The sequence below is a fragment of the Aulostomus chinensis genome, chromosome 11 (genome assembly GCF_037954235.1).
Source record: "Aulostomus chinensis isolate RoL2024-O1b breed Wild chromosome 11, RoL_Achi_v1.0, whole genome shotgun sequence".
NCBI classification, from domain to species: Eukaryota; Metazoa; Chordata; class Actinopteri; order Syngnathiformes; family Aulostomidae; genus Aulostomus; species Aulostomus chinensis.
Genome location: NC_141330.1, coordinates 10,098,352 through 10,123,308, shown reverse-complemented (window position 1 = coordinate 10,123,308; position 24,957 = coordinate 10,098,352). Strand labels below are relative to the sequence as shown.

The following is a 24,957-nucleotide window of genomic DNA, read 5'->3' as shown; positions in this document are numbered from 1 at the left end:
TCTCTCTCTCTCTCTCTCACACACACACACACACACACACACACACACACTGAGAGCATACTTAAAATACACACCAAACGAGTAATACATTTTTGCACACACATCAGCCACAGTTTGGGATGAGAGAGGATCCTGCTCATGGGATTCATGCTCTCTCACACACTGTACTGCATATATACGTGTGTGTGTGTGTGTGTGTGTGTGTGTGTGTGTGTGTGTGTGAGTGAGTGCATCTCTCTCTCTCTCTCACTCACACACACACACATGCAAAGACACAGGAAGGGAGAATGGAAAGAAAGAAAGTAGATGGAGAAATGTGCAGGAATGTTTTGCGGTGTGCTGTGTGGGGCGGTCCTTCAACATGATCGATGGGGCAGGAAATGACAGCATAAGTGGTTATTAAAAAGAGGAAATGAGGGCATTTATAAAACCTACGGTAGCCTGCGTCTGCGGCCCGTGTCACATGTCACCCTTGGCTGCTGTGTCATGGCTTTTGATCCGTGAGACTTCCTGCACTGTGTAGCTTCAGCTTTGTTAAAAGCCTTTGTCATTCTCTTCTCAAAGAAGCCAGGAGCTGGCATTTATAGTAGGCTTTGTACTGGAGCGACTGTACTGGATTTATAGGTGCTGGAACCAGGTGCAAAGTTGAACCTGTTCTATTGCCTTATCACTTCATATAAAAATAGCTTCCCTCTACTTTCTTTCGAGTTTGAATGTGAAATTCCTTCATAAACAGGTGCCGACTATACAGCTGTTACAAATGCAAATATGAGCGTTTGCACCTGAATGGAATTTGCACAGCGTGTTATCTACAGTACAAGGGGGAGGGCTACGAGGCAGCGCCAACGTTAGAGCAGAGATGGAAGCAATCCTCTGATGAAGATAGTTTGATGCTCTTGCATTTGTTCTGATGTGCTTCATCTCTGCATGTAAATAGCACCAGCTTCTAAAACTGGCCCTGCGATTTGAGACAGTCTCCTAGTTTATGACAAGAGAGCAAGCTACAATAGGCTTTGAATGCTGGTAGTGTGTATGACTCAGGACTGGGATTGATTTGTTCTCAATTCAGGTTTCATTATTCATGTTGGACATTTTTTTTTCCACATCAAAGCATTCTTCAGTCCGTCTTTTAAAAAGATGATTAGGAGTGAATGCTCTTTTTTCAATCATGTAATGGCAATTTCAATCTAGTTCTTTTTTTTTTTTAACAACCCAACAAACAGTGCCAACCTTGGTCTGGTGCTTATTGAGTTGATTGTTGTGATGTGTTCAGTGTCAAGCGGTGCATATTCTCTGCAAAAGGCTGCAGCCCACAGAAAGAGAGACTCATTCACACATTTTGAAAAAACACAAACTCAAAATGGTAAAGCGGGAGGATTATCTGTAGGCACTGGGTGCTCGGCATCATCTGAATTCAAATATCAATCTCTTAGTTATATTTTTAAAAATCTGAAAATTTACCTCTTGTGTCTTGACATGTTTCAACACTTCCTCCCGGCTTCCATAGAGGAGTTACATGATGTTGCTTTCACATGCTTCCTGTTGGCCGACAGTTTCACCAAGACTCATGCCAGGTGTGAGGCCACATGTTCGCCCCCTCATCCCCATTACTCTCCTCGCCTGTTTCTTGATCTTGAATGATCTTGAATGATCTCCAACCGTGGAATCCGTTGTTTTCCGAACTGATGATCTTGGCTTGCTTCCAATCTGTAATGATTTTTTCGCCTTTGCGCTGATCTAAGATAATCGATTTCACATTTTCCTGACCCCCTCTCTTTTTTATTGCATGCACGTACACGCCACACATTTCTTCTTCACATGCTTCTTGGACTTATTTCTTTCTTGTGCCAAATTTAAGAGATTCATAAACTGGCATCGAGGACTGTAAATCGGGATGAGGGGAACTCGCACACTGATGCTAATAAAATACTGTGTATGTCCCCCTTGTACCCCAAAACCGCTAGTGTGAACTCTATAAGACCTCTGAATGTGTCCTGTGGTGTCTGACAAGATGTTCGCAGCACATCCATTTATTCAGCAGTTTGCGAGAAAGGAACTTTTCCGTGGGATTGGACTGGACAAGTGATCCTTCACCCCCACTAGTGAGCCCTGGGCACCTATCACCAGGTTTCTATCCTTGGATCGCGGTCCACGGGTACTAATCACTGCACAGCAGGAAGACACCACAAAACCGGCTGTTTCAGCTCCTGATTCTGACAACAGGTCCCTTGTCAAAGTTACTCTGATACTTGAAGTTACCCATTTTACCAAAACATCAACTTCAAGAGCTGTTCACTTGCCACCTCACACATTCCTCCCCTGGAGATAATTCATGCTTTTCACTTCAGTTGGTGATTTTGATGTTGTGGCTGATCAGTGTCATATAGAAGCTGTCAGGCAACAGAGGCCATGGCCAGCCTACCTGAAGTGGAAGGACGACCATGAACTCCAACCTGTGTAACTCCTGTATAAATCAGTTGACAGTCACAGCGACATTATGTAACTCTACTGAGGACAACTGCAGGAAGTCAGCAGTCAAAATGTGTCAAGGTATGAGAAGTATATGTCAGTCGGGGAATAAGAATCATCTATAGCTTGTTTCTTTCTGTAAAACTGCACATTGGCAGAAGACGGAGGAATAGAAAATCTCTTATTATTGTTCCAATATGGAAGGCTCCCTCAGGAACTGAATTTCAGGCTTAATGAACTATATTAGATTTTTTTTTTATACATTCATATCAGTTCTTTAACAAATACAAAAAAAGCTATATCCCTCATTTCTAATTAATAAGCTCTTACCTTTGTGTTACTCTCAGATTTTATTAAGATGCTGCTGCTGGTAATTGTAGTTTTCCAGACAGTTTGCCGACATTTTCAAAGAGGGACTTATTGTAGCTGTCAAAAAATCCAGATTTTTATCTCCACCAAGGAGCTAATGCGATCACCATCTGTCCATTTCTTTCTTTGTTAGCAGGATATCTAAACTAATGGATAGATTTTGATGCCATTTGGCAGACAGCTAGGTAGTATTACAGGGAATGAGTGATTAACTTATGGAGGCCATTGGAGCCATCTGGATCAAACTATGATGGATCCTTCTCTGGACATATTATAGAGGAGTTTCAATCAAATTCCATCTGAGTGAGTGAGTCTGTGTAAAGAAAGAAAGAAAACATATTGGGCTTTTTTAGATCACATATTGCTCCTAATAACCTTTTTTTTTTTTTTGCCTCAGTATAACTGTTGATATCCATTATCAATTCACTGAAGCTGTGTATTTTGATTAGATACTATTAAGTTCCTGGATACGGATCAGTGATCTGGAAGACCTATTTTTAGTGTTCGGAAGGAGAACAACGGATCTCGATGATAGTGTGTGTTCATGTATCTCAGCAGGATTGCTTGTTGTGTGTATAATATTGTGACAAAGCAACATGGACTTGTTTATATTTCTGGTAAAAAAGAAGAAGTTTATATTATCTTAAAAACAAACTCTTACCTTACTGAAATGATGCTGTTTGTTAGTGTTTCTATCTTACATTAAGAGAATGAGCTTTTTGTTTTTTTTGGACTTGAAATTAGACAAATGTACCTGCGCTCGTGGCAGTGAGTATCCACGCATGTATGGTTTTCCGCGAATGATGATATGGAAGCGAAACAAAGACCTGTGGTCGTCTCAGAGTCAGCGCCTTTTTCGATGAGAAATTGCTTTTTCTCAAAACCGGAAAATAAGGAGACGGATTTGTCTTGGGCTTCTATAACATATTTAGCCAGATGAGGACAAGGTCCCTCACTCTCACCTCTCACCAACTCTCGCTCTTGAGAATCATTGAGGCTCCATAAAAACAACCTCCCTTATTCCCGGTTGTCGCATTCTCTCCCCTGTCGGACTGCTGTCTACATGGGCGAGCGTTCCCTGAGCCAAACTGATCCATTAACATTGATAGGACAGGCTGGCAGAAGTGTTTCTAACACCTTTGGTTATGAGCGGGGCAAGAGCCAGATATGCTGCGAACGCACCTCACAGCCAACATTGTTATGCAGCGACGTGGCAAGAGAGAGCTCACTGTTTCTGTCTGGGTTTTGTTTTTTGGTTTGTGTTTTTGTTTTTAAATGTTTGCTTGTGTCAGTGTGACTGAGATTCTAGACATTTGTAATCATATGCGCAAAGCTCGAACCTGCTTGTGCGCGACCTTGTTCAAAGGCTCGATAGTGATCAGCGAAGGTTTCCCACATCAGTTTAATCTGTTTATCTGCGGAATAAGATTGTGAATCATTACTATGCGGATCTAAGGTGCTTTTTCAGAGTCCTGTGCAGCTTCCTAGTTTGTTTTTACTGAATGTTTCACCTTAAAGGTCCTGAAGGGCTGCAGTGTCTGCTGCTTTTCATCTTGCTCTTTTAATTATTGACTGATTTAGATGTGGCTAGGTGATCCCACTGTCTGGCAAATCAATGAGGGAATTAATGGAAGCGCTGGTGCAAGCAGAGTAAAGCAACACGGTGGCTTTCAACTGCTGGCTTGAGAGGGAATGGGAAAATAATCCATTTACTGTTATTGTTAACAAATAAAGTAGACGCTCAGCGCTTTAGCATGATTCCAAGTGAGTATTCATAGACTTATTTTCCACCGCCTTGTCACATCACTGGAAATCTTCCATTCAATTTGTTCCTGATTTTAATCTCAATGGTTGCTTAAAAACAACAATCAGCCGAGCATTTTATTCATGAATGTACAGAACATTATGTAAATGCTTTGCATATTCTTCGATGATTGTGTTGCATTAATAGCGCTCTAATACTGAGGCTATTTCCCCTCCGAACAGAGAGCCCTCAGAGTCTCAGGATGCCTGTAAAAGGTTGAGCTGGGAGAAATTATTCCCTTTAAAACAAACAAACATAATAAGAACCCCCCCCCCCCCCCCCCCCCGCCAAGTGCCAAGTGGTGGGAAGACATCGTGACAGAGGATTTCGGGGGGGGGGCAAAAAAACAATTTATATGTACAATAAAGCCAGATAATTATATGGTATTTTAGTCACCCTGTGGGAGAAGAGGGGGTTGGTCAGCAAGCAGCGCTGCAGTCCTCTACTCCCCCCATGTATGAGATGTCAAGAGCTGAGGTGGGGAAATGAAATATCCTTGCTCCTTGGCTGGCCTTAAAGTAAGGACTTCTATTATACAAGCATTGGCAGTGGGCATACAAACTATGTAGTCTGCTTACAAAACCATTTTTATTCATTCAAGTCGAGTTTGCATAAGCCAGTTAGGCTGAAATGGAACCCTGCTTTTAATACTCATGAATTTAAGATACCTGAAAGCATCGGGGGGAGACAGACAACTGAAAATCTGGACGTGAGTAAAAAAAAAAAAAAAAATCCAAGTGTTACTCTCAAAATACTCCTGTCTACGTAAAAAATATCAACTTCAAACAAACTTCATTCCTCTGATAAATATAAAAAGGTATAAAACGAAACAAATTGACGCGCACAATAAATGTTTGTCTCACCAGCTTAGGACAGATTCAATTCAACTGCTCGCAACTCTGTTTCATCAGCCTCATTCCAATCAGTTTCTGGCCTCACTGGCTACAAAAATGCAGATGAAACATGTGGAAATAAGCCAAATTGCTGGTAACCTGGGAACCAGACAAATCTGCTAGCTCATGTCTTCTTCACTCTGGCAGATGTGATTTTGTCTGGCAATATCAGACTAAATTGAAAGTGTGTTAGCTGGTTAATTATGATTTTCAAATCAGCCAAGTAGAGCACATACTGTAATCCATCCATAAGAGTAAAATAACAGAAAAAAATACTCACAAGTACTGCAGCTAAAAATACTAAATTACAGTGATGTAAGAAGTTGCAATTCATTACTTCTACCCCATACAACCATTCTGAAATTTCTATCGAAACTCTTAATGAGGCCAGTAAACCATTAAAGCTGATGTTTTCTGAACGGATGTGCATAAGTATTTTTGTACGTGTGTTGTGGGTGAAAATCCATAAAAGAGACAATTAACTTTGCATTCATACACAAATAGATGTTGCTCATGCAGTCTGTGCGTGTGTATGTGTGTCTGTGTGTGGAATTTAATGAATGACGGGCATTGAGAGATATTGCATGCATAGAGTGAAACATTTAAAAGGTACTAGTTCTATTATGAAGTGAAACCACGTACAGACCTTTATTTTTATCTTGTCTAAGGTGATATGAGTTCATGGTGGAACATTTCTGCAATTACTCGACACATGCCAGGTTATAATAAAACAAAATTAAACACATTCCCCACTTAGGTAATTATATATCCTGTGCCGAATTTTATGAGTGTGAGAGACGTCAAATATTTCAGTAATGATCAACTGTAATGGCTGTGATTTCCAGTCACGGCTCTTCTCTTTAGAGTGGTGCTCGTGTGCTAGAAACCACGGTGAGTACGACTTAAGATGTTCTCTATCTTTTTTCTTGTTTCTTTTCAAAAATGAGGTCAGAGAATTGTTAGTGCTACAGTGTGACAGGGTCCGGGGTCAACTTCATCTCATTTCCATCAATCCATAGAGGGAAAAGAAACAAGGAGTGTCCTCCCATTCAAGTAATGAAATTTATCCCCTCGAATGTGCGGAAGGGAAGTCCAATTAATTGACACTGTCTCCTGGCAGGAGTGTTTAATCCAGACCCACAATAAAAGAAAAAAAGTAGCAGTAAAAGCAAGATACTGCCAACCTCGTGAGCCAGATGCATTTTCTATGACCACATGGAAATAAAAGGGACTTGAAATGTATGAATAAAAATACTGTTTTTGCTGTGAAGAAACATCAATGTGAGAGACGTCAAGGTGACTGTTTCATTTTGTTCATGTAAAAGGACAAATGGAGGGCTACTTGCTCAAAGTGAAGCTTTGACACACCAAGATAAAAAGAGGTTTTACTTCACCCACTTCTGTAACACTACAATAAAAAATACAATTTTTAAAACCTCTAGTATTTATTTGTTGAAGTGAATAATAAAGAGAAGAATGTAGTGGCCATTTTAATTCTCCTTGCTTGATGAAAACTCGTCTTGGGCTCTTGTAATATTTGTGTGGCTGCGAGTGTGCATCTATTGTCTTAAATTTGGGAACGACGGTTTATCTTCTATAAATCCTCCTACATTCTCAGCTCTTCCACTTAAAGAAAATTGCATCGTATTTATGAACGCAACCAGCTCTAATCTAGTTCTCAGCCTGTGGCGTGTGTAAGTTACAAATGTTGTGGGTGACGTGTTTGTATGAGGACCTGCTGACTGAAGGCTTTGATAGATGACTCCATTGTTTGTCGATGGATGAATAGTGATGGCCACAGACATCCAGTCCCAGGCAGGCAAGCAGGCAGCAGCAGGCTTTACTACTGCTGTTTACAGCCATGCAGTAAAACACAAAGACACACACACACACACACACACACACACACACACACACACACACACACACACACACAGTACTGTACACGATGCTGCTGCGACTGCGCTACTCACTGATCACTCTGCACACTATGCACAATGGGAACAAGAGCCGCTTGCCTGCCTGGTGGCTCTTCTACTCGGGAGGGATCAAAGAGGGAGAAAGAGAGAGATAGGGAGAAGGAGGAAGTGAGGGAGGGGAGGAAGTAGAGAGTGAATGAAGTACAAGACAAAGACGTGTGGAAGGCAAGAATGGGACACTGGAGAAAAGGAGTTGTGTTGGGGGGCTTGGGTGTGTGTGTGTGTGTGTGTGTGTGTGTGTGCATGGGGCAGTTGGTGACAGTGAGATGCTGCAGAGTGAGTGAATAAAAGGAAGGATGAATGAAAGAGTGAAACAAATCAAGACAGACTGAGTTAGGGTGGGAGTGGGAGTGTGTCTGCAAGCTTGCTCCTGTCCATGAGTATGTGTGTGTGTGTGTGTGTGTGAGCAAGTGGATGAGTGGGTGACCGAGTGCAGCAGGACAGAGAGAGAAAGAGAGGGAGAGAGGATCTGTTCCATTAGAGAGGACACACTCCACTGGCTGTGATTGAAGTATGGGCCAATTAACACGAGGAGCATTGAGCTCCAGCTGCACTCTTCTCTTCATTCCTCTGCTCCCCCACACTGCCATATTACTCTGCATGACACTCACACACATTGATCCGCTCACATATATGCATACTGAGGGCATCGCACAGTGCTGGCATCTCATCTGTTACTATAGGAGGTGTATGGGTCCAAGAAGGTGACGGGGAGGCTACATTAGTACTGTTCTTGAGCATGCTGCAGTTTTAAATGTGGACAATTGGAGAAGTCTTCATCTTTCAGGGGAGGGTTTATTATTCTAGCCCTTACTGAGACTCACAGGGATGCTGCAATTGCTTCTAATGGTGTACAGTAGATGAAGAATGAGTACCAGTCGGCGTATATTTCAGAAGTTTTCTATTGGCTGTGGAGAGCTGCTTGGTCTCAGTACAGCCTCGTGCCATAGGCGGCAGGGAGCAGGTCCATTACTCTGCATGACAGAATGGAATGAAGCAGCAGAGACCGATGTGGGCTAAATACAACGCTGAACTTCCACAACTCCACACTCCAGACCTCTAAAGACACACCCCCCCCCCCCCCCCCCCCCCCATTTCCCACATCACCCCCAGCAGATCTGATGCAGCACTGGCACGCTGCCTCCATTGGAGTTCAGTGGGAGAGGGGCTCAGAGAGGCGTGGATGCCAAGCTGGTCCCTCCTGTCTCTGTCTGTCTCTCTCAACTCTTCTAGAGTCACCGCAGGCTGTTCGCTGCAGCTGTGGCGTGTACAATTATGAGGATAAAGGAGATGTGAATCAGTGATTGTTTACCTAAAATCACCCTGATACTAAGAATCCATTTTTTATTTTTATGTTTAGAGGCAAAGTTTGTGGTCTCTTTGGTGGTTGCAGTAACTCACTATAGGACGATATACCTTCAAAGTAGTTAATTTGCCTTCAGCTACACAAAAAAACTGCAAACCTGTTTTGATATTCTTCCAAACCAGAAGAGCCACACCAACACACACACACACACACACACACACACACACACACACGCAGAATCACAGTGAATGCATTATGCAGCATAAATGAAATGTTTAAGCAGAGATGTTTTGATTGTGAAGTACTGGCTGTAAATGTTGGAAGACTCGCTCGCCTGTGTGGACGTTTTCTCTCTCATCATGTTGATTAGCTGCCACAGCCAGCCTGAGAATATTCTTGCTCTTTAAGACTCTTTAAATATTCCTCATGGTGTTTTTAGTTTGCTTCTAACCATTGCTGGTGTGCTTGCAGGCTTCTGTTAATGCCATTTTCTTTGTTTCAAACCAAACAGGCTCAGTGGAGAAAAGTATTTAGACTGTAGTTACTGTAGGGTGCTTATTACAGTGATTGACAAATTGAAAGACTAACACAGTACAATACAGTGTAAGTCGTGATATAATGAGTCAGACAGTAAAATGATGATTGAAGGTGCGTACGGCGCGAAGAATTAAAAACATCTGAAAATATCATCAAATGAAAGCACTCTCGTAAAATGTGAAAGGTTTTTCTTTTATAGTCAGTTCAGTTAAATTCAAGAAATAGTACTTGTAGTGCTGATGACACAGCTTTGATCAAAACGTCATGATTAATTAAGACCAACACCGTTTGAATGGGAGTAATTTGGTTTCAAAACTACAGTATATCTGTGAGTAGATAGACAGTTTGTGTATTCATGTGTAATCTCTAAATATAAATATATGCTTATTGCGGAGTATTTAAGAACAATAAACCTCTGATGGGGGGGTGAGTTGTCATCTGCTTGCGGTGCCCTGTTGTCCGATGATGTCATCCATCGACAGATTGTGATTTGGCTGTGGAAATTGTCCTTTTATTGGCTGATCCGTGAGTAAAAATTGTTACCGTGTCTTTACATCTTTTCCCCCTGTATTTGTGGGAAGTAAAGTGTTTTACATTTACAGACAATGCAGTAACACCCAAATCGTGTTGCTGGTCACTCGTGAAAAATGAAACATTAACCCTTCAAAATCTGCAGGTATTACAAAATGATTCATAGACAGGACTGATAATAAAATGCAAATATGACTATATCTTTATCTAGTCCAGTACTGCACCTGCTCCAGAAATCAAAACCTGTCCTTGCTAACTGATCGCATTTAAAACAATTCCCTCTTTATTGAGTGGAAACGTCTTTCCTAAATGTAGTTTAATATTCTATTGAACGACAGGGAAAACTGTGTTGGTAAAGCTATCAGAAGGGAAAAACTAAAAACATACAAAAATGTGAACATTTGCATTTCCACAAAAGATTCATTTAGAGGAGCAAATGAAATGAAACAGTAATCTCTCTTTCTCCCACTCTCCTTTTCCTTGGCTGTGAGTGTGTTTGCTGTAAAACCTCCTCGCCGTTCGGATATTGAGTTTGCAGTATTTCAGCTTCGAACATGTAACATACAGACCAGGATTTGGTCATGAAAATGACTTGAACGTGACTGGTTGAAGTGAGACTCTCAGTAACTCTGCAGGAGTGTGGACACTGTATACAGTTACACACTGTGTTCACACTTCAAACAAGCCTCATGAGAGTGAAACAGAGTGACGGGCCTCACAGTTAATGGCTCCGAGCTCAACACGTTTCAAATCAACTCCAGCAAATGATGATGTTCCACAGACCTGCTGCTTCTTCCTCTCCTCTGTCTTTCCCATTCTCTGCTGCCACATCTCCCTTACTAAAAAAAAAAAAAAAGAGTTAAAAAAAATACAAAAAAACAACACCAACAGTAAAGGCCTGTTTTTCTCCCTCTCCTCTTCATTATCGCATCTCCTCTCCCCTCTTCCTTACTAACAGGTCTGTCTCTCCACATCTCTCCACACCTCCATCTCTTTCTTGCCGACCTCCCTTATTTGCCCTTTTTCATTCCATTTCATTTCATCACTCTTTCTTTTGCAAAACCCACCACCACCACACATGCACACACAAACCATAAAACCTGTCAAAACACAAGCTTCAGGAGAGTGTTTGTTTAGGCCAAACACGTACACACATCCTGGTAATCGATATTTTTTTTCCCCTGCTTCTCTCCTCACATATTTTACATCACCTCCCACCATCCTGTCCCACTTCAGTCTCCTCTACTCCACCCTTTCTAAACATTCTAGTCATATTCCATTATTTACAGTATTTACAGGACCTTTCGATTCTATTAATTCCCTTCGCTGTCATCGCACTGCTCCCTTTTCTTTTTTTGGCTGCTCTCTCTTCTATCCAAAAAGACTGATCAGGGTCAAAGAACCGTCAGACTGTGACATAGAGAGGAGAGTCAGATGAAGACAGAGTGAAAAACACAGCGAGAAGAGGGAAAGAGAAACAGACGGAGAGTCACTTTAGAGGGAATATTATGTCAGCCGGTGCTGGTTAATCAGTGCAATTGTTTTGGGTACCTGAAGCCTTGAAAATAGAGAGACGAGATGGGGAGCACAGAAAAAAAAGAACTGCTAGAAAAGTGAGAAAGAAATGGAGAAAGGGAGGGAGGGCAGTTGGCACCAGAAGTAAATTGAAAATGATGTACTGTGTGTGTGTGTGTGTGTGTGTGTGTGTGTGTGTGTTAGCCTCACATATTAACCCTGCTACCTCCCAGGTAGTCATTATCTTTCTGTGCAGTTGTTTGTGTGTGCTGTATTAACCCTCATATTGCGCTATCATTAAGCTGCTCTACGGGCGTGGTGTACCCGTGCGTTTATCTTGCGTGAGTGTATAGAAACACATGCGTGTGTGGTGTGTGGATGGGGCTGTGTGAGGGCGAGCGTGTTTACAGTGATCTTAATTGTTGTTATCATTCATGCAGCACAATAACCACCTCCGCCCCCATCTTTGTCTCCATCTGCTATTAACTCTCTCTCTCTCTCTCTCTCTCACTCACCCTCCTCCCCTCTAACGGCCACTTTCTATTTTCCCTTGTTCACATATTGTTCCTTCTCAGCCTGCAGCCTAAATAGCTCCAATTTCATCTTCTCTCAGTCTTGCTTTGCTTTTCTCTGTTGTTTTCACCCCCCACCCCCCCCACCACAGCACCCCCCCCCCCCCCCCCCCCCCCCACATCCAGGGTTTTCAAAGCTAACTTATTACCCCGTGACTGGATTCAGAATTCATTACTGTCTTACCTGTATGCAATCTCTGATCAGTTTCAGTCTTTCTACCACCTTCTACTGTTCTCCTTCTTTACTGTCTTGATTTGATGTCCTCTGTAGTGGAAACAAAACATTTGAGTCTAACTTTGTCTCCTCTTTTTTCGCTTCTCCTCCTTGCTATCACTTTCTTTCTTTCAGGCACCCTCTCTTAGTGCGCTATATATCTGCCTCCCCCCTCGGCAGGTTGCCATGGTCGCCATACCTACTCTCTCTCTCCTATTGGTCCTGGCAGAGTGGACAGGTCTGGTGGACGCCTCTCCCCACCTCCTGCTCCGGCCCAGCCCGCGGGAGCGGGATGCAGGGTCCATGATGAACTTCAACATTGCCGTGATCCACGCTGGTGCTACAGTTCCGGCAGAGGCGGCGGTTGCAGGGTCTGGGGGAAGGGTGCTCTACCCCGGCTTTGGCCGGGTATACGGTTCCCTGGGGGAGAGCGTGGTTACCCAGTGGGGCTCTGCTAACGTCATCTGGCTACAGGTTGGACTCTGTCTCCTTTACTTTCTGCTCATTCAGCCATACTTGTAAGAAGGAAATGACAATGACCATCCATTATTCATTCTCAGTCTCATTATTTGAGCTGAATGGGCAGCATATTGCTGCCGTTGTGTGTGGGCCCCTCTGAATGAGTGTGCGTCTGCCTCTGCTCTTTGACCAAAGCTTGTATTGTTAACCAGACATGTCATGCATATTATAGACACCTTCCCTGTGAATAGAATGAAGTCAAGACACATCGCCCTAGATGGTCACCTCTATTTGTCTCACTGTCTCCCTACTTCATTCCTCCCTTCATCTTCAAGGTGAACGACAGTAGTCCAAAGACGGTGCTGTCCCAGCTGTGTGAGCTGCTGGCTGCGCGGCCCCTGCAAGGTCTGGTCTATGAAGAGGAGAGGCCCCCACGGACGGCCTGGGGTCCTTTGGCCCCCATGCTGGAGTTTGTCTCAGCGCAAACAGGACTGCCCATAGTGGCTGTAGGAGGGGGAGCGGGGCTGGGGAGGATGCCACAGGTAGGAGGAGGGAGGTTGGGATTGGGGTGGGAGAATGAAGAGGAGATGCTTGACGCTTGTGTGTGTGAGTGAGAAAGAGAGAGGTGGAGGATCAGAGGGATGGGAGGGGGTAGATGTCCTAAATATGTGATTGCTTAGCCCCACATACGAGGCAAGTGGAACAATGCTAATGAGGTGCACGCTGTTTAGTGAAGCAGTATGGATAGACAGTACTACTATAAATGCAGTACAAAGGGAGTGCTGCTTATGTAACTGTGACAACTTGCAATGTCAAAATGTTGTGCATCCTCTTGGTGAAGAAAAGGTTTGAGGAAGTGCTGGTGGGACGGAGGGGAAGCTGAAGGTCAGGGCTGCTGATCTGCTGAAACTCTGAAGTGTTTGATCTGTAAATGGCACCAACTGGGGCTGTTGCTCCGCCTGTGATGTTCCTGGGAGGAATGCAATGAGCACATGGTTGCGTGTACGCGAGTGAAGAATTCTGCGTGTGTGTGCGTGTGCGTCTGTGTGTGTGTGTGTGCGTGGAACATTTGTACAGTATGCGTGTGTCACATGCTTTTCACCACCAAACGGGGCAAAAAGGAGACAAAAAGCTTTGCATTTGTGCTAGCAAATAACTGTTTTAACCATTTACTCTTGAGGAATTCAATTGCAGCACTTTGATGAACTTCCTTTGATGATGTAGTGCTGCCTAGTCCCCCCACACGCCCCCCCCCCCGCGCGCGCTTTCCCTGTACACACTTTTTAGAAACACTCCCTTCTGGTCTTCATAAGAGAATTTGCAACAATCCAAGCTGTTTTAGCCCTGCGGCTGCAAGAGTGCTACTGCTCCATAAAAACTTCAAGCCCCACGATTCCTCGATGTTGTGCATAAATAAAGAGACCAGAGAATTGTAGGCAGTTATAGTGGAAGGGCTGACTGTTGTTATAGCTGCTTATTAGTGACATTACAACTAGACTTTTAACCAAATCTGCTACTCTCTCCTTCTATCAGGAATCAGGTTCCATCTTTCTCCAGTTCAGCTCCTCTACTGCCCTCCAATTAGAGGTCATATTTGAGGTGCTGGAGGAGTATGATTGGACTGCTTTTTCTGTGGTGTCCACGCGTCACCATGGCTACCAAGATTTTCTGTCAGTGGTGGAGGGGCTGACGGACGGCTCGTTCATTGGCTGGGAGAAGAAGAGTGTGGTGATCCTGAATGTGACTGATGACCCCAGCGGTACACGCACGCGCAGGCTGCTGAAGGAGAACGAGGCGCAGGTGAGACAGGGGGGAGGGAGGAGGGGAAAGGGGGGGAGGAAAGGGGAGGAAGCTTGCAAGTAACATTGGGGCCCCCTCTCTGACAGGTGGCTTCCCAGCTTTCTCCTTCCTTCTTCGCCTCTCCCTCTGTCCCTCCGCATCTCTCTCTCCCGTCTCTCCTCTTTCCCTCTGTTCTTCTCTTCCCTTCTCATCTTCCGAGGCATAAAGAGTTCAACGGTACAACAAAAACCACATGTCAGTTTGATTTCTACACTGCTGGACAGTATCATATACAGTTTTATATATACACCCAGAATAAACATATGAAGATCAAATGGAAGTCAAAATAGAAATGAAGGGAATTATCTTAGATGTCTTCCTCAAATTTCAGCTTGACTCTTCTGGAAAGTGTGAGATCTTCAATGCAATTTCAAATAAAGCTTAATTGATTACGAGGTGGGTAAGAGGAGAAGAATCTACCCTGTAGCCCCTCGCCCGAGGAGGGAAATAAGGTGATGCATACGTAAAAACCTCTCCAATTCCATTGTGAGCCACGGTTACAATAGTGGATGATGTGTATGTGGAGTCTGATGCAAGTTTTGTGTTTTAACATTTATCTGCTTCTCTGTGGTGTCATTATTTCTGAGCTGTCACACCAACCTAATTTGGTCCAGACCATAAAAGCAAGTGTGAAAAGTTCCTCATGGGCCAAATTTTGGTCTATGAGGTGCTCTTAAGTCTGTATCAAACTGAACTGGGGTCCGCTTCATCAGAAGAGAAAAAAAAAATACCGGACATTCTTGCAAAGTTCTTTAGTTCAGTTGTAAAACTAGGATGTGAAACCAAACTTAATCGGATCAACAATGTAAATCAAATACAACCCCTGGTGTGGAAATTAGGGTGTGAAAACCCCCTGAAAGAATGAGTGGTGACATGACCGTTAGCTTGGAACAAATCATGGTTCTAAAGGCAACTTAAATCCATGAGTGTGCATACATTTGAATTAAAATTTAAACAGCTGGAGGATAAATAATTAGTACTACATAAAACTCACTTTGGGAGCCTCTTAAACAGTGTGCAGTTATCCCTTCTTTTCTCAAAATGGAGCTTACACAATAAACCTCCTCCTGCATTCACTATTTTGCATTCAAATGTGAAAAAAATATTTGTTTGGTGATTGATTTTGAAGCGAAGGAGCGACGTCAGTTTAGTGATTCTAACAAGATTATTTGAAGAACATTTTTCTTCTAAAGAGAAATCACAGCAAAATGATTGTGTACTTCTTGACACGTGTCCGAATGAGATGGCTAACCTTGGGCAGAACGACTCGTGGTTTTGGCTTGTACCTCTGATGTATATCATTCCCTCCATCGCCTGCTTCTTCTTCTTCTTCTTCTTCTTCTTCTACTGTCTTGCTTATTCTCCCTTTCTACACTTATTTCATACTTTCATTCTAAATTTCCACACATTGACTTTCTATGAACATCCCTTCATACTCCTTCCACAAGAACTCCCACTTCATCCTTTCTTAAACCTCCCCTTTGACCCTGCAGTACTCTGGTTTCATTTTTCCACCCGGCTCTCTGTTCTTTTACTGACTTCACTCCCCCTCCTTTTGCGATTCTTTGCCTGGAGACAAGTTCATGCTGCTCTGCTGTTTTCCTGCACACCTCCATGTCTATCTGTGCGGCTATCTTTTACTCCTTCAGTCATTCCTTGGTCACAGACAACTCCTTCGGCTCAGTTTAGTCTGGGTTTCAATGTCATAGCTTACATCCCAGCACGGACACTGCAGCTCTTGCTTGTGTGTGATTGTGCATGTGTGCGTGTGTGTGTGTGATTGTGCGTGCGTGTGATCGTGCATGTTTGCATGTGTGTTGGATTTCTTAGGCTCCATTCTGCTAGTCACTGTTGATATGACATACTGCCTGCAGTGTGTTGCCTATATGCAGTTCTTGCTTTTCATCCCCCCACCCCCCCCCCCCCCACACACACACTCTTCTTTTAGCATTTCCGTACTGAGGGCTAAGAAATCCTCGTGATTGTTTAGTGATGCTCTGTATGTTTGCATTACATGCCTTCCTCTCTTTCTCTCTCTGCCACATACATTTATGGTAATGTATTCTACATTATAGATGGCCTGATGCAGGTCTCTGGATCAATCTCTTGAATCTCCTTCCTGTATGGGTCCCATTCCCTTTCCTGCCTTGACAGTATTTCTCATGCACTTCTGTATCATGTTCCTCCCGGTTTCCATTTTCCGTCTTTAGATAATGTGTGTCTGTTTATAACTCAGATTCTCCCCTTCTTAATTCTGTCTCCCTTTCTTTCTCGCTGATTCCTCCCCCCTCTGTGTCACTCATTCCCTGCCTAATTCACTGGAGGTTTATTGGCATACAGGCAAGATTGTTTTGCCAAGCCATTACAGTTCAAAATTCAATGAAGGTGCAATTCTCAAAATGTGCTTTCAGTCTCCATTCCCCTTTAACCCCATATAGACCCCCTTTGGTCAATTTCAACCTCCTCATCCCCTGCAGCACAGCACCCTTCTACTGTCACTTCTGTCTCTCAGTGTTGCCTCTCTGTCTCTCCAGCTGCACTCCATCATCCCACGCCATCTTTTGCAAATATCTCTTATCTCTCCCAGCCGTGATTTCACTAAAATATGTCATCCTTAGCTTTTCTTTGCTAAATCCCTCTCCTCCTTCTAACACTCCAGCAGAGACATTTCTGTTCCTCCATCTCTGCTTACATGCCTCCATCCGCTCATTTTGCCCCCACTTCTGTTGTCTCCAGGTCTTTTCTCCGCCCCGCATTAAATAACATATGTCAGGCTTTAACCTCTTAGCCCTTCTTTTCCCTCAGGTGTGTTTGGTCTTTAACCACCACCTCCCACCCCGTCTCTCCCTCTCCGTTTGGCCTCTTTTCCCACCAACAGTTGTTTAATCCCCCCTTTCTTGTTTCCCTTTCTTCGTTTTCATTATTCATAAGTGTAACTTGTTTCATCAGTCCCAAGCTCATTAAGCGTCGACCCCCTTTGCCTCCTGCACCTCTTGGTTAGCACACATCACATGCAGCCATGCAGTCTTCCCCCTCTCCGGTTCTAAGCCACCGATTCTCTTTCTGAATTATACGCCTGACTCCCATGAACTTTATCACATCAGCTTACAGCCACCTCTCCTCCTACCTCCCCCAGAACCCATGTTTTTTTCCTCGATATGGCCTTTTCAAGCCACCCTCCTCCCTCCCGTTCAGGTGCACCTCTGCTCCAGCTCTATCTTTCTCCCTTACTTCTCCATCCCTGTCTCTCTCCATGTTTCCCCTGTCCCCTCCTTATCTCACTAGCGTGTATGTGTGTGTGTGTGTGTGTCTCCCCTCGTCCCTCTTCCCTCCCTGCTCTCCTACTGTCCTCCAGGTACGTTTGCTGTACTGTTCCCAGGAGGAGGCAGAGGTGGTTTTCCGAGCCGCCTGGGCTGCCGGTCAGGCCGGGGCCTCGCACATGTGGTTTGCTGTGGGGCCGGCTCTCTCAGGTTTAGGCATGGAGAATCTGCCCCGGGCTCTGTTTGCAGTGCGGCCCCAGGGCTGGAGGGACGAACCTCGTAGGAGGATTGCTCGGGGTGTGTCTGTGCTGACTCATGGGGCAGTGGCGATGCGCAAGGATTACGGAACAACGGGTGGGCCAAACTTTGTCACCAACTGCATGACGGATGCCAATCAGACCCAGAGACTACGGGGCAGGATGAGGTGAGAGGGAGATAAAGGGGAAAGCTCTGAAGGGAGAATGTGAAAAAGGAAGAAAGAGAAATACGAGGCAGCTGGCAAGCTACAGACAGAATATCTGAAAGCGAACGAAAAAGAAATTGAGACAGGATGAGGTGTATTCAACGAAATGAGTTGGTTTTGTGCCAGAATGAGCTGGAAGGTATATGGGTGGAGTTGGTAGATTCTGTGTCAAAGTGCGTGCACAGAGGGGATTTCTGAATTTGGGGCTGGCTATCATCCATGCAAAATAGATGTTGTTGGTGCGTGTAGTTGTGAGTTGGCGAAATTACCCCAGCATCTGTAGCAAGCGGACCATGTCTCATGTATATTAATGAGCCAGCTTTAATATATTCCTCATAGCCTGTGCAAACAGACAGCACACACTCTAACAGGTAGCCCAAGTGGTTCTGCTTATCATCTTCATTCATTTTTAACACCGCTCACTCTTACTGCATGTGTACACTGCAAACAGGATATTGTATAGATGGACTTCTCTACATCTTTGGTAGGCTTGAAAAACAAGCGAAGTTCATCTCATTTGCAGTAATGTAGGTAAATGAAAGAGTATGACAATTAAAAGTGAAATGATGAATGGATTCTTCTTTTTGTTAAAAAATTATGTCCAGAGGAAGATGATGTTCTCATTTCCATTTTTTTGCACTGCTATCTGCTGTTCACTGTCTGTAACTACAAGCTGCTGCTCCATCAGTTTTTGTGTTTTTGAAGCCAACAAGTTGACACGAGAAGACAATTAGAAGGTCTGTCCTGTGTGATTATCAGACGCACGGCAGCCAACGCACAGAAGAAGCAGTTGCTCGACTTCAAACACGCTGCCAATTCTGTGTCTGATCATTTGTCTGCAGATGTGATTAACAGACAAGGCCTGACAGTCACCGTAGAGGTGCTGTGATTTGGTTTCAAGGGGGAAGAGAATAGGGCAGGCTTTTTTTTTTTTTTTTTTTTTACTTTCTGCTTTCTCTTCATATCCTTCAACATATTAATAACCAACTTATGTTTTCTGTCATATGCTTAACACTGTCATTTACCTCCATCCATGACCTCACAGGTACTTCAGCAACATCACGCTCGGTGGACGAGATTACTCCTTCAATAACGACGGTTACCTGGCCAACCCCTTCCTAGATGTCATTTCCTGGACACCTGGACGAGGGTGGGAAGATGTAAGAACATGATATCAGTTCTTTCTGTCTGAAAATGCGGTTGTTGATTGGATTGACAGGCATGCTTTGACTGTCCACAATCCAGTTGATTTTGTATGATTTAATCGTCACTGTGAATCTTCACATCATCGTACCGTTGTCATTTTGCCCTCATCGAAGATTCAGACTATAATCACGAGTGTTAATCTTCCCACGTGTGCTAGATGATGTCGCCTAAAACAAATCTAGAAGCCTGCTAGTTAGGACAGGAATGTCACGCGGGTTGATGTTCATGTAAAGTTCATTGCTACTTTTGGTGCCCGAGGCAGAGAAGAAGAGTTGGGTGCTGACCATTTGACCGCACTTTGTGTTCTCCTACCCTGCACTATTCTTCTACTGTTGCTGCAGTCTATCTCTGTTGATGCCCTTACACACAGTATACATTTTCCTAAATGCAAACGCTTAAAGATTTACGAAAAATAAGAGATGCTCTCACCCGAAGGCTGCTGGGATAGGTTGCAGCCCCCCACCCCCACCCCCCGCGACCCTTAACAGGATAAGCCATAGAAAATGGATGGATGGATGTAGCTATGTGTACATTTAAAGACACCGTCAGTCATAATCATGTTCTACTTCAGTTTGTGGATAGGCCATCAGGAAGGATGAAAAATAATAATCTTGGTTATTTGGAAGATGCAAATGACACAGTGTTGATACTTTAGAACAAACGTCAAATGGTTGTCCTCAGACACCGGACAAAAAATGGTCAAAACGATGTGACGATCATGCAGTGTGGACAGGAGGAATGATCACTGCCACCAGTGATGTGCATTTGGTCATGCAAGTGATGTATTCAGGCGGATTCAAAAAGAAACCTTTTCTTTAATCGATAAAGTAATTGGCAGTATTGCGGTTATAAACACGGTTTCACACATTTCATTCTTTGCAAGAAAGAAAGATGTTCTGATCAATAGCTGCTGATTGGGTTTTTTTTTTGCTTATGTCTGGGTCTTACATATAACATTAAACGCAGATTTAAATTTGGCTGAAGATTTCTGGGTGTCATCATGATTTGCCTGTCAACTGCTAGTGTGTTTGAATGTGTTGCTCACACACGTGTGGGTTTCTCTACCCCTACCATGTGAGAAAATATCAATGTGAAGCTTTCTCATCACCCGTCGGAGATGAGTTACTCTTGTCGGTGTCATAAAATAAGGCAATGCTCTTTTTTGTTTTTTGTTTTTACCGGCATCAGATCATCACATGTACGTGCATAAATACAATCAGACGAAGCTCTAATAACATACACTTTGCAGCTGCACATATTCACAAACATGCCATAAGTACAACAACCTATGAACCCACACAAGGTTGTAACAGCACAAACACACACTTTGGTGGTTCTCAGCCCCCCGCTGGTTTTAACAGCCCACCAGAGTCCAGCCTCAGTATGTCATAACATGCTGACTCCTGCCATATCGCTCAAATCCCTTTCAATTAGAGGCTCCTGCGCGGGTCCTTCGACTCTGTGCAAACCCAGGATATGATACCCACCCCCACACACACTCACACACACACGCACAGACACAGACATCCACGTGTGCACACAAATGAGAGCATATACTGTATTCTCACACACATAAATATAAACCTTGTTGCACAAACACACACACACATATACACACACACACACACACACACAATAAGGATAAGATGCCTGTATCTGCCTATTATGCACATCCATGCTGTTGGCTCTCCCTGAATATTTAATGTTCTCTTTACAATGACTGCACCATTACCTAAAGCCCAGAAGCACCCAGGCTTACTGAAACACTGCAGACTCGTACTGAAGGTTATCTGGCATTAGCATGGCTTGTTCCAGCTCTGGTGAGAGCACACATCAGAGCAAGATGTTCCAGGAGATGTTAATGTTCATGAATATCTATTAATGCCACTTACAACTGACAAAGTGTATATTCAGAATTTTTTAAAATTTTATACCAGAATAATTTCTCTATGCCAATATTTTAAGGGAGTTATAACAAAATCTGGAAGTATAAAGTTTCTAGGTTGTCCGTCCCATTCTTGTTATGTCATATTTCTCGTTGTTCATGTCTCATGTTCTTTTTGGGTTTTGTGTAACTTCTGATCAAGTTTGGTGGATCTGTCTATGTCTTTTGCTGCATTGTGGTCGAAGCAGAAATACTGTCACTGTAGCCTTATCATCCTCTTCTCACTGCAGACGTTGACATTTCACAAAGCTACCAAACTTTTTTATACTCTCTTGGCCTGCTAAAGCACTCGCAATCTATTTGGTGTGTAGTTTTGTGAGTCCAGTCTGTATATTTGTATCATTTTGTGTGTGTGCATGAGGATGCTGTATGTATTCACAAGTTGTATTGTGCGTGTCGCCTTCGATACACTTGTCACAACACTTAAGACATGACTTTTATCATGTGCCAAGATGTGTCAAGTGATGCTTCTAGTGGAAGGCTCAATCTTCCTGGGTGTGGTTATGATTTGTGCTGCTCTGGAAAGCCTGAATATCCCAGGAACCAGCATTCAGCACATCCAGAGTGTGTAAACAATGCAAAGACAATAGAATACTATAGCCAAAAGGATGCTTGACAGATAATAGTGGAAACAGAACAATGTGGTTTCACAGCATCCTTCCCAGACATATTTTTTTAAAAAATCACATCTTGAGCCACGGTCTACCATGTGCACATGTGACTTTTTGATGTATAAACTCCATTGAAAATGCATTCGGACTAGAGCTCTGGACATTAAAATGCATCAGGCCAAGCACGGCAAATTGAATTGATGGGGATTTCTCCTTGCCACCTCTGTCAACATAGCTGCCTCCTCAGCACAGATGAATCCAGATTTTTGGGCACGCTGAGTGGAGCTGAGCACATTTACACTGACAGTAAAAGTGCAGATGTTTGGATTGATTATAGCAGCCAGTCACCCCCATCCAACAGACAATGGTACAGTCTATGTAAAGCTAATCAGTCTTAAAAGAGTATGAGGGAATTATTATTGGATGGATAGTTTTTAAGAGGGATGACAAATTGATTTAGCAGAACTACAGATTTCTACATTACCCACAATGCCAATGGAAAAAAAATCTACTACATTGTACAAATTTGGGCGCTTTTCTAGTAGTGACCAATGAAGTCTCGGGCAAGAATCCTCAGGCAAAGGTACGCCAAGTCCCACTCCGTGTGAAAGGGTGTTTTATCTATGCGTGTAAAATGCATGAAATGCCCTATTAAAACAAAAGTCTTAAATTGATTACAGAACTGTAAAAAAATGGCATGAATAATCTATCTGGCATGTTCAATGACAGCTTGTGTTGTGAGAAAACAGTGGTTGGGTGTCAAAGTGAAATGACACAGTTTTTGTTTAGGCGAGCGATTGTTCCAAGTACTGACCACTTATTCCTTCCCAGTGACGGGAGGCAAAATCCACAGTCTCATGGAGTCTCATCTGAAGCTCATAGAAGCAGATTTGTGGTACAGAATAATCAACTAAGCTAAGAGTTCAGAAGGGTGGCCACTCACTGAGGGTCGACTGTAGGCGCACTTCTCCTGCTCGTTACGATACCGCGATGGAAAGATTTCATCAGTTGATTTAATTTCATGAAGCAAATCTGAAGTTTTCTACTGTGGCATATGAGACACCAAGAAATGATGTCCTTTAAATACATTACAGTGACAAAAATGGCTTTAAAATTGCCATGGCAGTCATGGAGGCTTGTTTACATCAATCCACAAACTGCAACACGCCCCTGCACCTATCCATAGCTCATTGTTGGTGCTGTCATGAATCAGTCCCGAAGTTCCTTTTTTTTCTGAGTCAGAGCTGTGAAATTATTATTATTATTATTGTGTTCCATGTCTGATCTGACGCCAAATGACTTGTATAACATATCTGCATATCAACTGGCACCATCAATCAGTGCAGCCTGTGAACATGCACACATTTGCCAGGTAATTACCTCCACACAACATAACAATGAATATTTAGGGGCCAAATGTTTGCACATTCAGCGAGCAGCCCACTTCCTGTACAACATAATGAAATCTAGAGCCACAACCCTTCAGTGCTACCTTGAAGAAGCTTATAGCTTCATTAGACAGACAGAAGGTGATTAATCTCAGTGGTCCTTTAGCGGTCATAGTTTATGAAGTTGTCCCACTGGGTTGTTTTAGGTTGTATGAGTTCATTTTCTCCCTCTGTATCATAAAAAGCACCAAATGGAGCAGTCCAATACAATGATTATTACAGGAAACATGTGCGGGTACTGAATGAGTGTTATAGGTGTTCATATTTGTGTTTGCCCTCTCGAGACTGGGTAACTACAAGAGGTTATGGTTTTAAAGAAAACATTTGTAGTTTAATTCTGTAGCTTTTTACATTTCACTTTAGCATAACGGCACGTTGAACAAGAGTGCCTGTTTAGGAGTGAAAATTCAACCGGTTCTAAGGAATGTTACCAAAAGGTAAAAAAACAAACAAACCCAAAACCCTCATAATGTAATAACTGGTAGGAGTCATTTGAGTGTCATCAAATAGAATAAAATTAGTTTTAGGAATAAGAAAAGAAAAGAAGTCTTAGATCGCATTAGATAAAATTAATGTTTTGGAAAATGGTAAAACTAATCACAAAATACTTTAAAAAAAAATCCCAATCGCTTTAATTTTTTTCCTATTTGAATTTTTCAAGAAAATCCATTGTGTTTTGTGCAGAATTTAATTCATTTTCCTTTATTTTCTTTCCGTATCTAATTAGCGTATTTATCTCCATCCCTCCGCTGTTCCTTATTTTCCTTTATCCTTGAGCTTTTCAGTGTCTCCCCCCCCCTTTTTTTTTCCTTCTTTTTTTTAACCAATTGATTTTTCTCTTCCTTGAAGGGCAAAGCTGTCAGTCAACTGGCTTTGGCCTTCCTACACAGGTTGAGTAATCAACATGTTTCTAAATCAAAAGATTCTTCCTTGGTGGGACGGTTCTCTAAAAGCGAGACTCCAGAGTAGCGGAACAAACATTTAGAACAGACTAGTGAGGGTGTGAAAGTAAATCAGCGGAGAAAAAAAACAATTTGGTGACAGTGTCAGAAACTGCAGAAATACTTCACTTGATGACTTTGTGTTACATTTTTCATCCCATTATATTTAAAATGAAGTAACTGCTCTTCCTACATCACCTAATAAATCTAATTTGTGTTATTTAAGGAAAAACTTGAAAAACTGAGGACAAATATGGGTTGAAACATGTTTTTTTTTCCTTGCTCCTTGTTTGTGTTGCTGTGATCACTTGTTATCAGCCACGACAGCGCAATGCTGGTATTGTCTTCACTCTGTGTGTGTGTGTGTGTGTGTGTGTGTCCGTGTCCTGGCAAACTGTGGTTCTGGAGACATCTGCTGTGGCAAGAACTACCACAGAGGTGTTTTGAGTAATTTGGCAGGTTTTTATTTTGTTTGTCTGCTTTGTTGTGTCATTGTGTTCTCTTTGTGCCTTTTTGGAGCTCAACCAACATTTCTGGCATTACTATCGCATTCCTTTCTCGCTATAGACGTACTTGAAAAGAGAGTGTAAATGTAC

General features: G+C 43.0%; 1 protein-coding gene and 1 long non-coding RNA gene across 2 annotated transcripts in view; one reads left to right on the top strand and one right to left on the bottom strand.

Annotated features, from left to right (window-relative positions):
• The window catches only part of grin2db (glutamate receptor, ionotropic, N-methyl D-aspartate 2D, b), a 50,025-nt gene that overhangs the window by 4,584 nt on the left and 20,484 nt on the right, over window positions 1-24,957 (top strand). Inside the window, exons 2-6 of the mRNA XM_086218289.1 lie at window positions 12,325-12,663; window positions 12,984-13,190; window positions 14,182-14,448; window positions 17,843-18,171; window positions 19,256-19,370. Of these exons, the coding sequence (XP_086074415.1) occupies window positions 12,376-12,663; window positions 12,984-13,190; window positions 14,182-14,448; window positions 17,843-18,171; window positions 19,256-19,370 (1,206 nt within the window). The 5' untranslated portion in view covers window positions 12,325-12,375. The remainder of the gene's footprint in view (window positions 1-12,324; window positions 12,664-12,983; window positions 13,191-14,181; window positions 14,449-17,842; window positions 18,172-19,255; window positions 19,371-24,957) is intronic.
• LOC147253230 (uncharacterized) overlaps window positions 10,190-24,957 on the bottom strand; it is a 29,165-nt gene continuing 14,397 nt past the window's right edge. Inside the window, exons 2-3 of the long non-coding RNA XR_015118536.1 lie at window positions 19,236-19,350; window positions 10,190-10,727 (exon numbers count right to left, since the gene is read on the bottom strand). This is a non-coding gene — a long non-coding RNA (uncharacterized LOC147253230). The remainder of the gene's footprint in view (window positions 10,728-19,235; window positions 19,351-24,957) is intronic.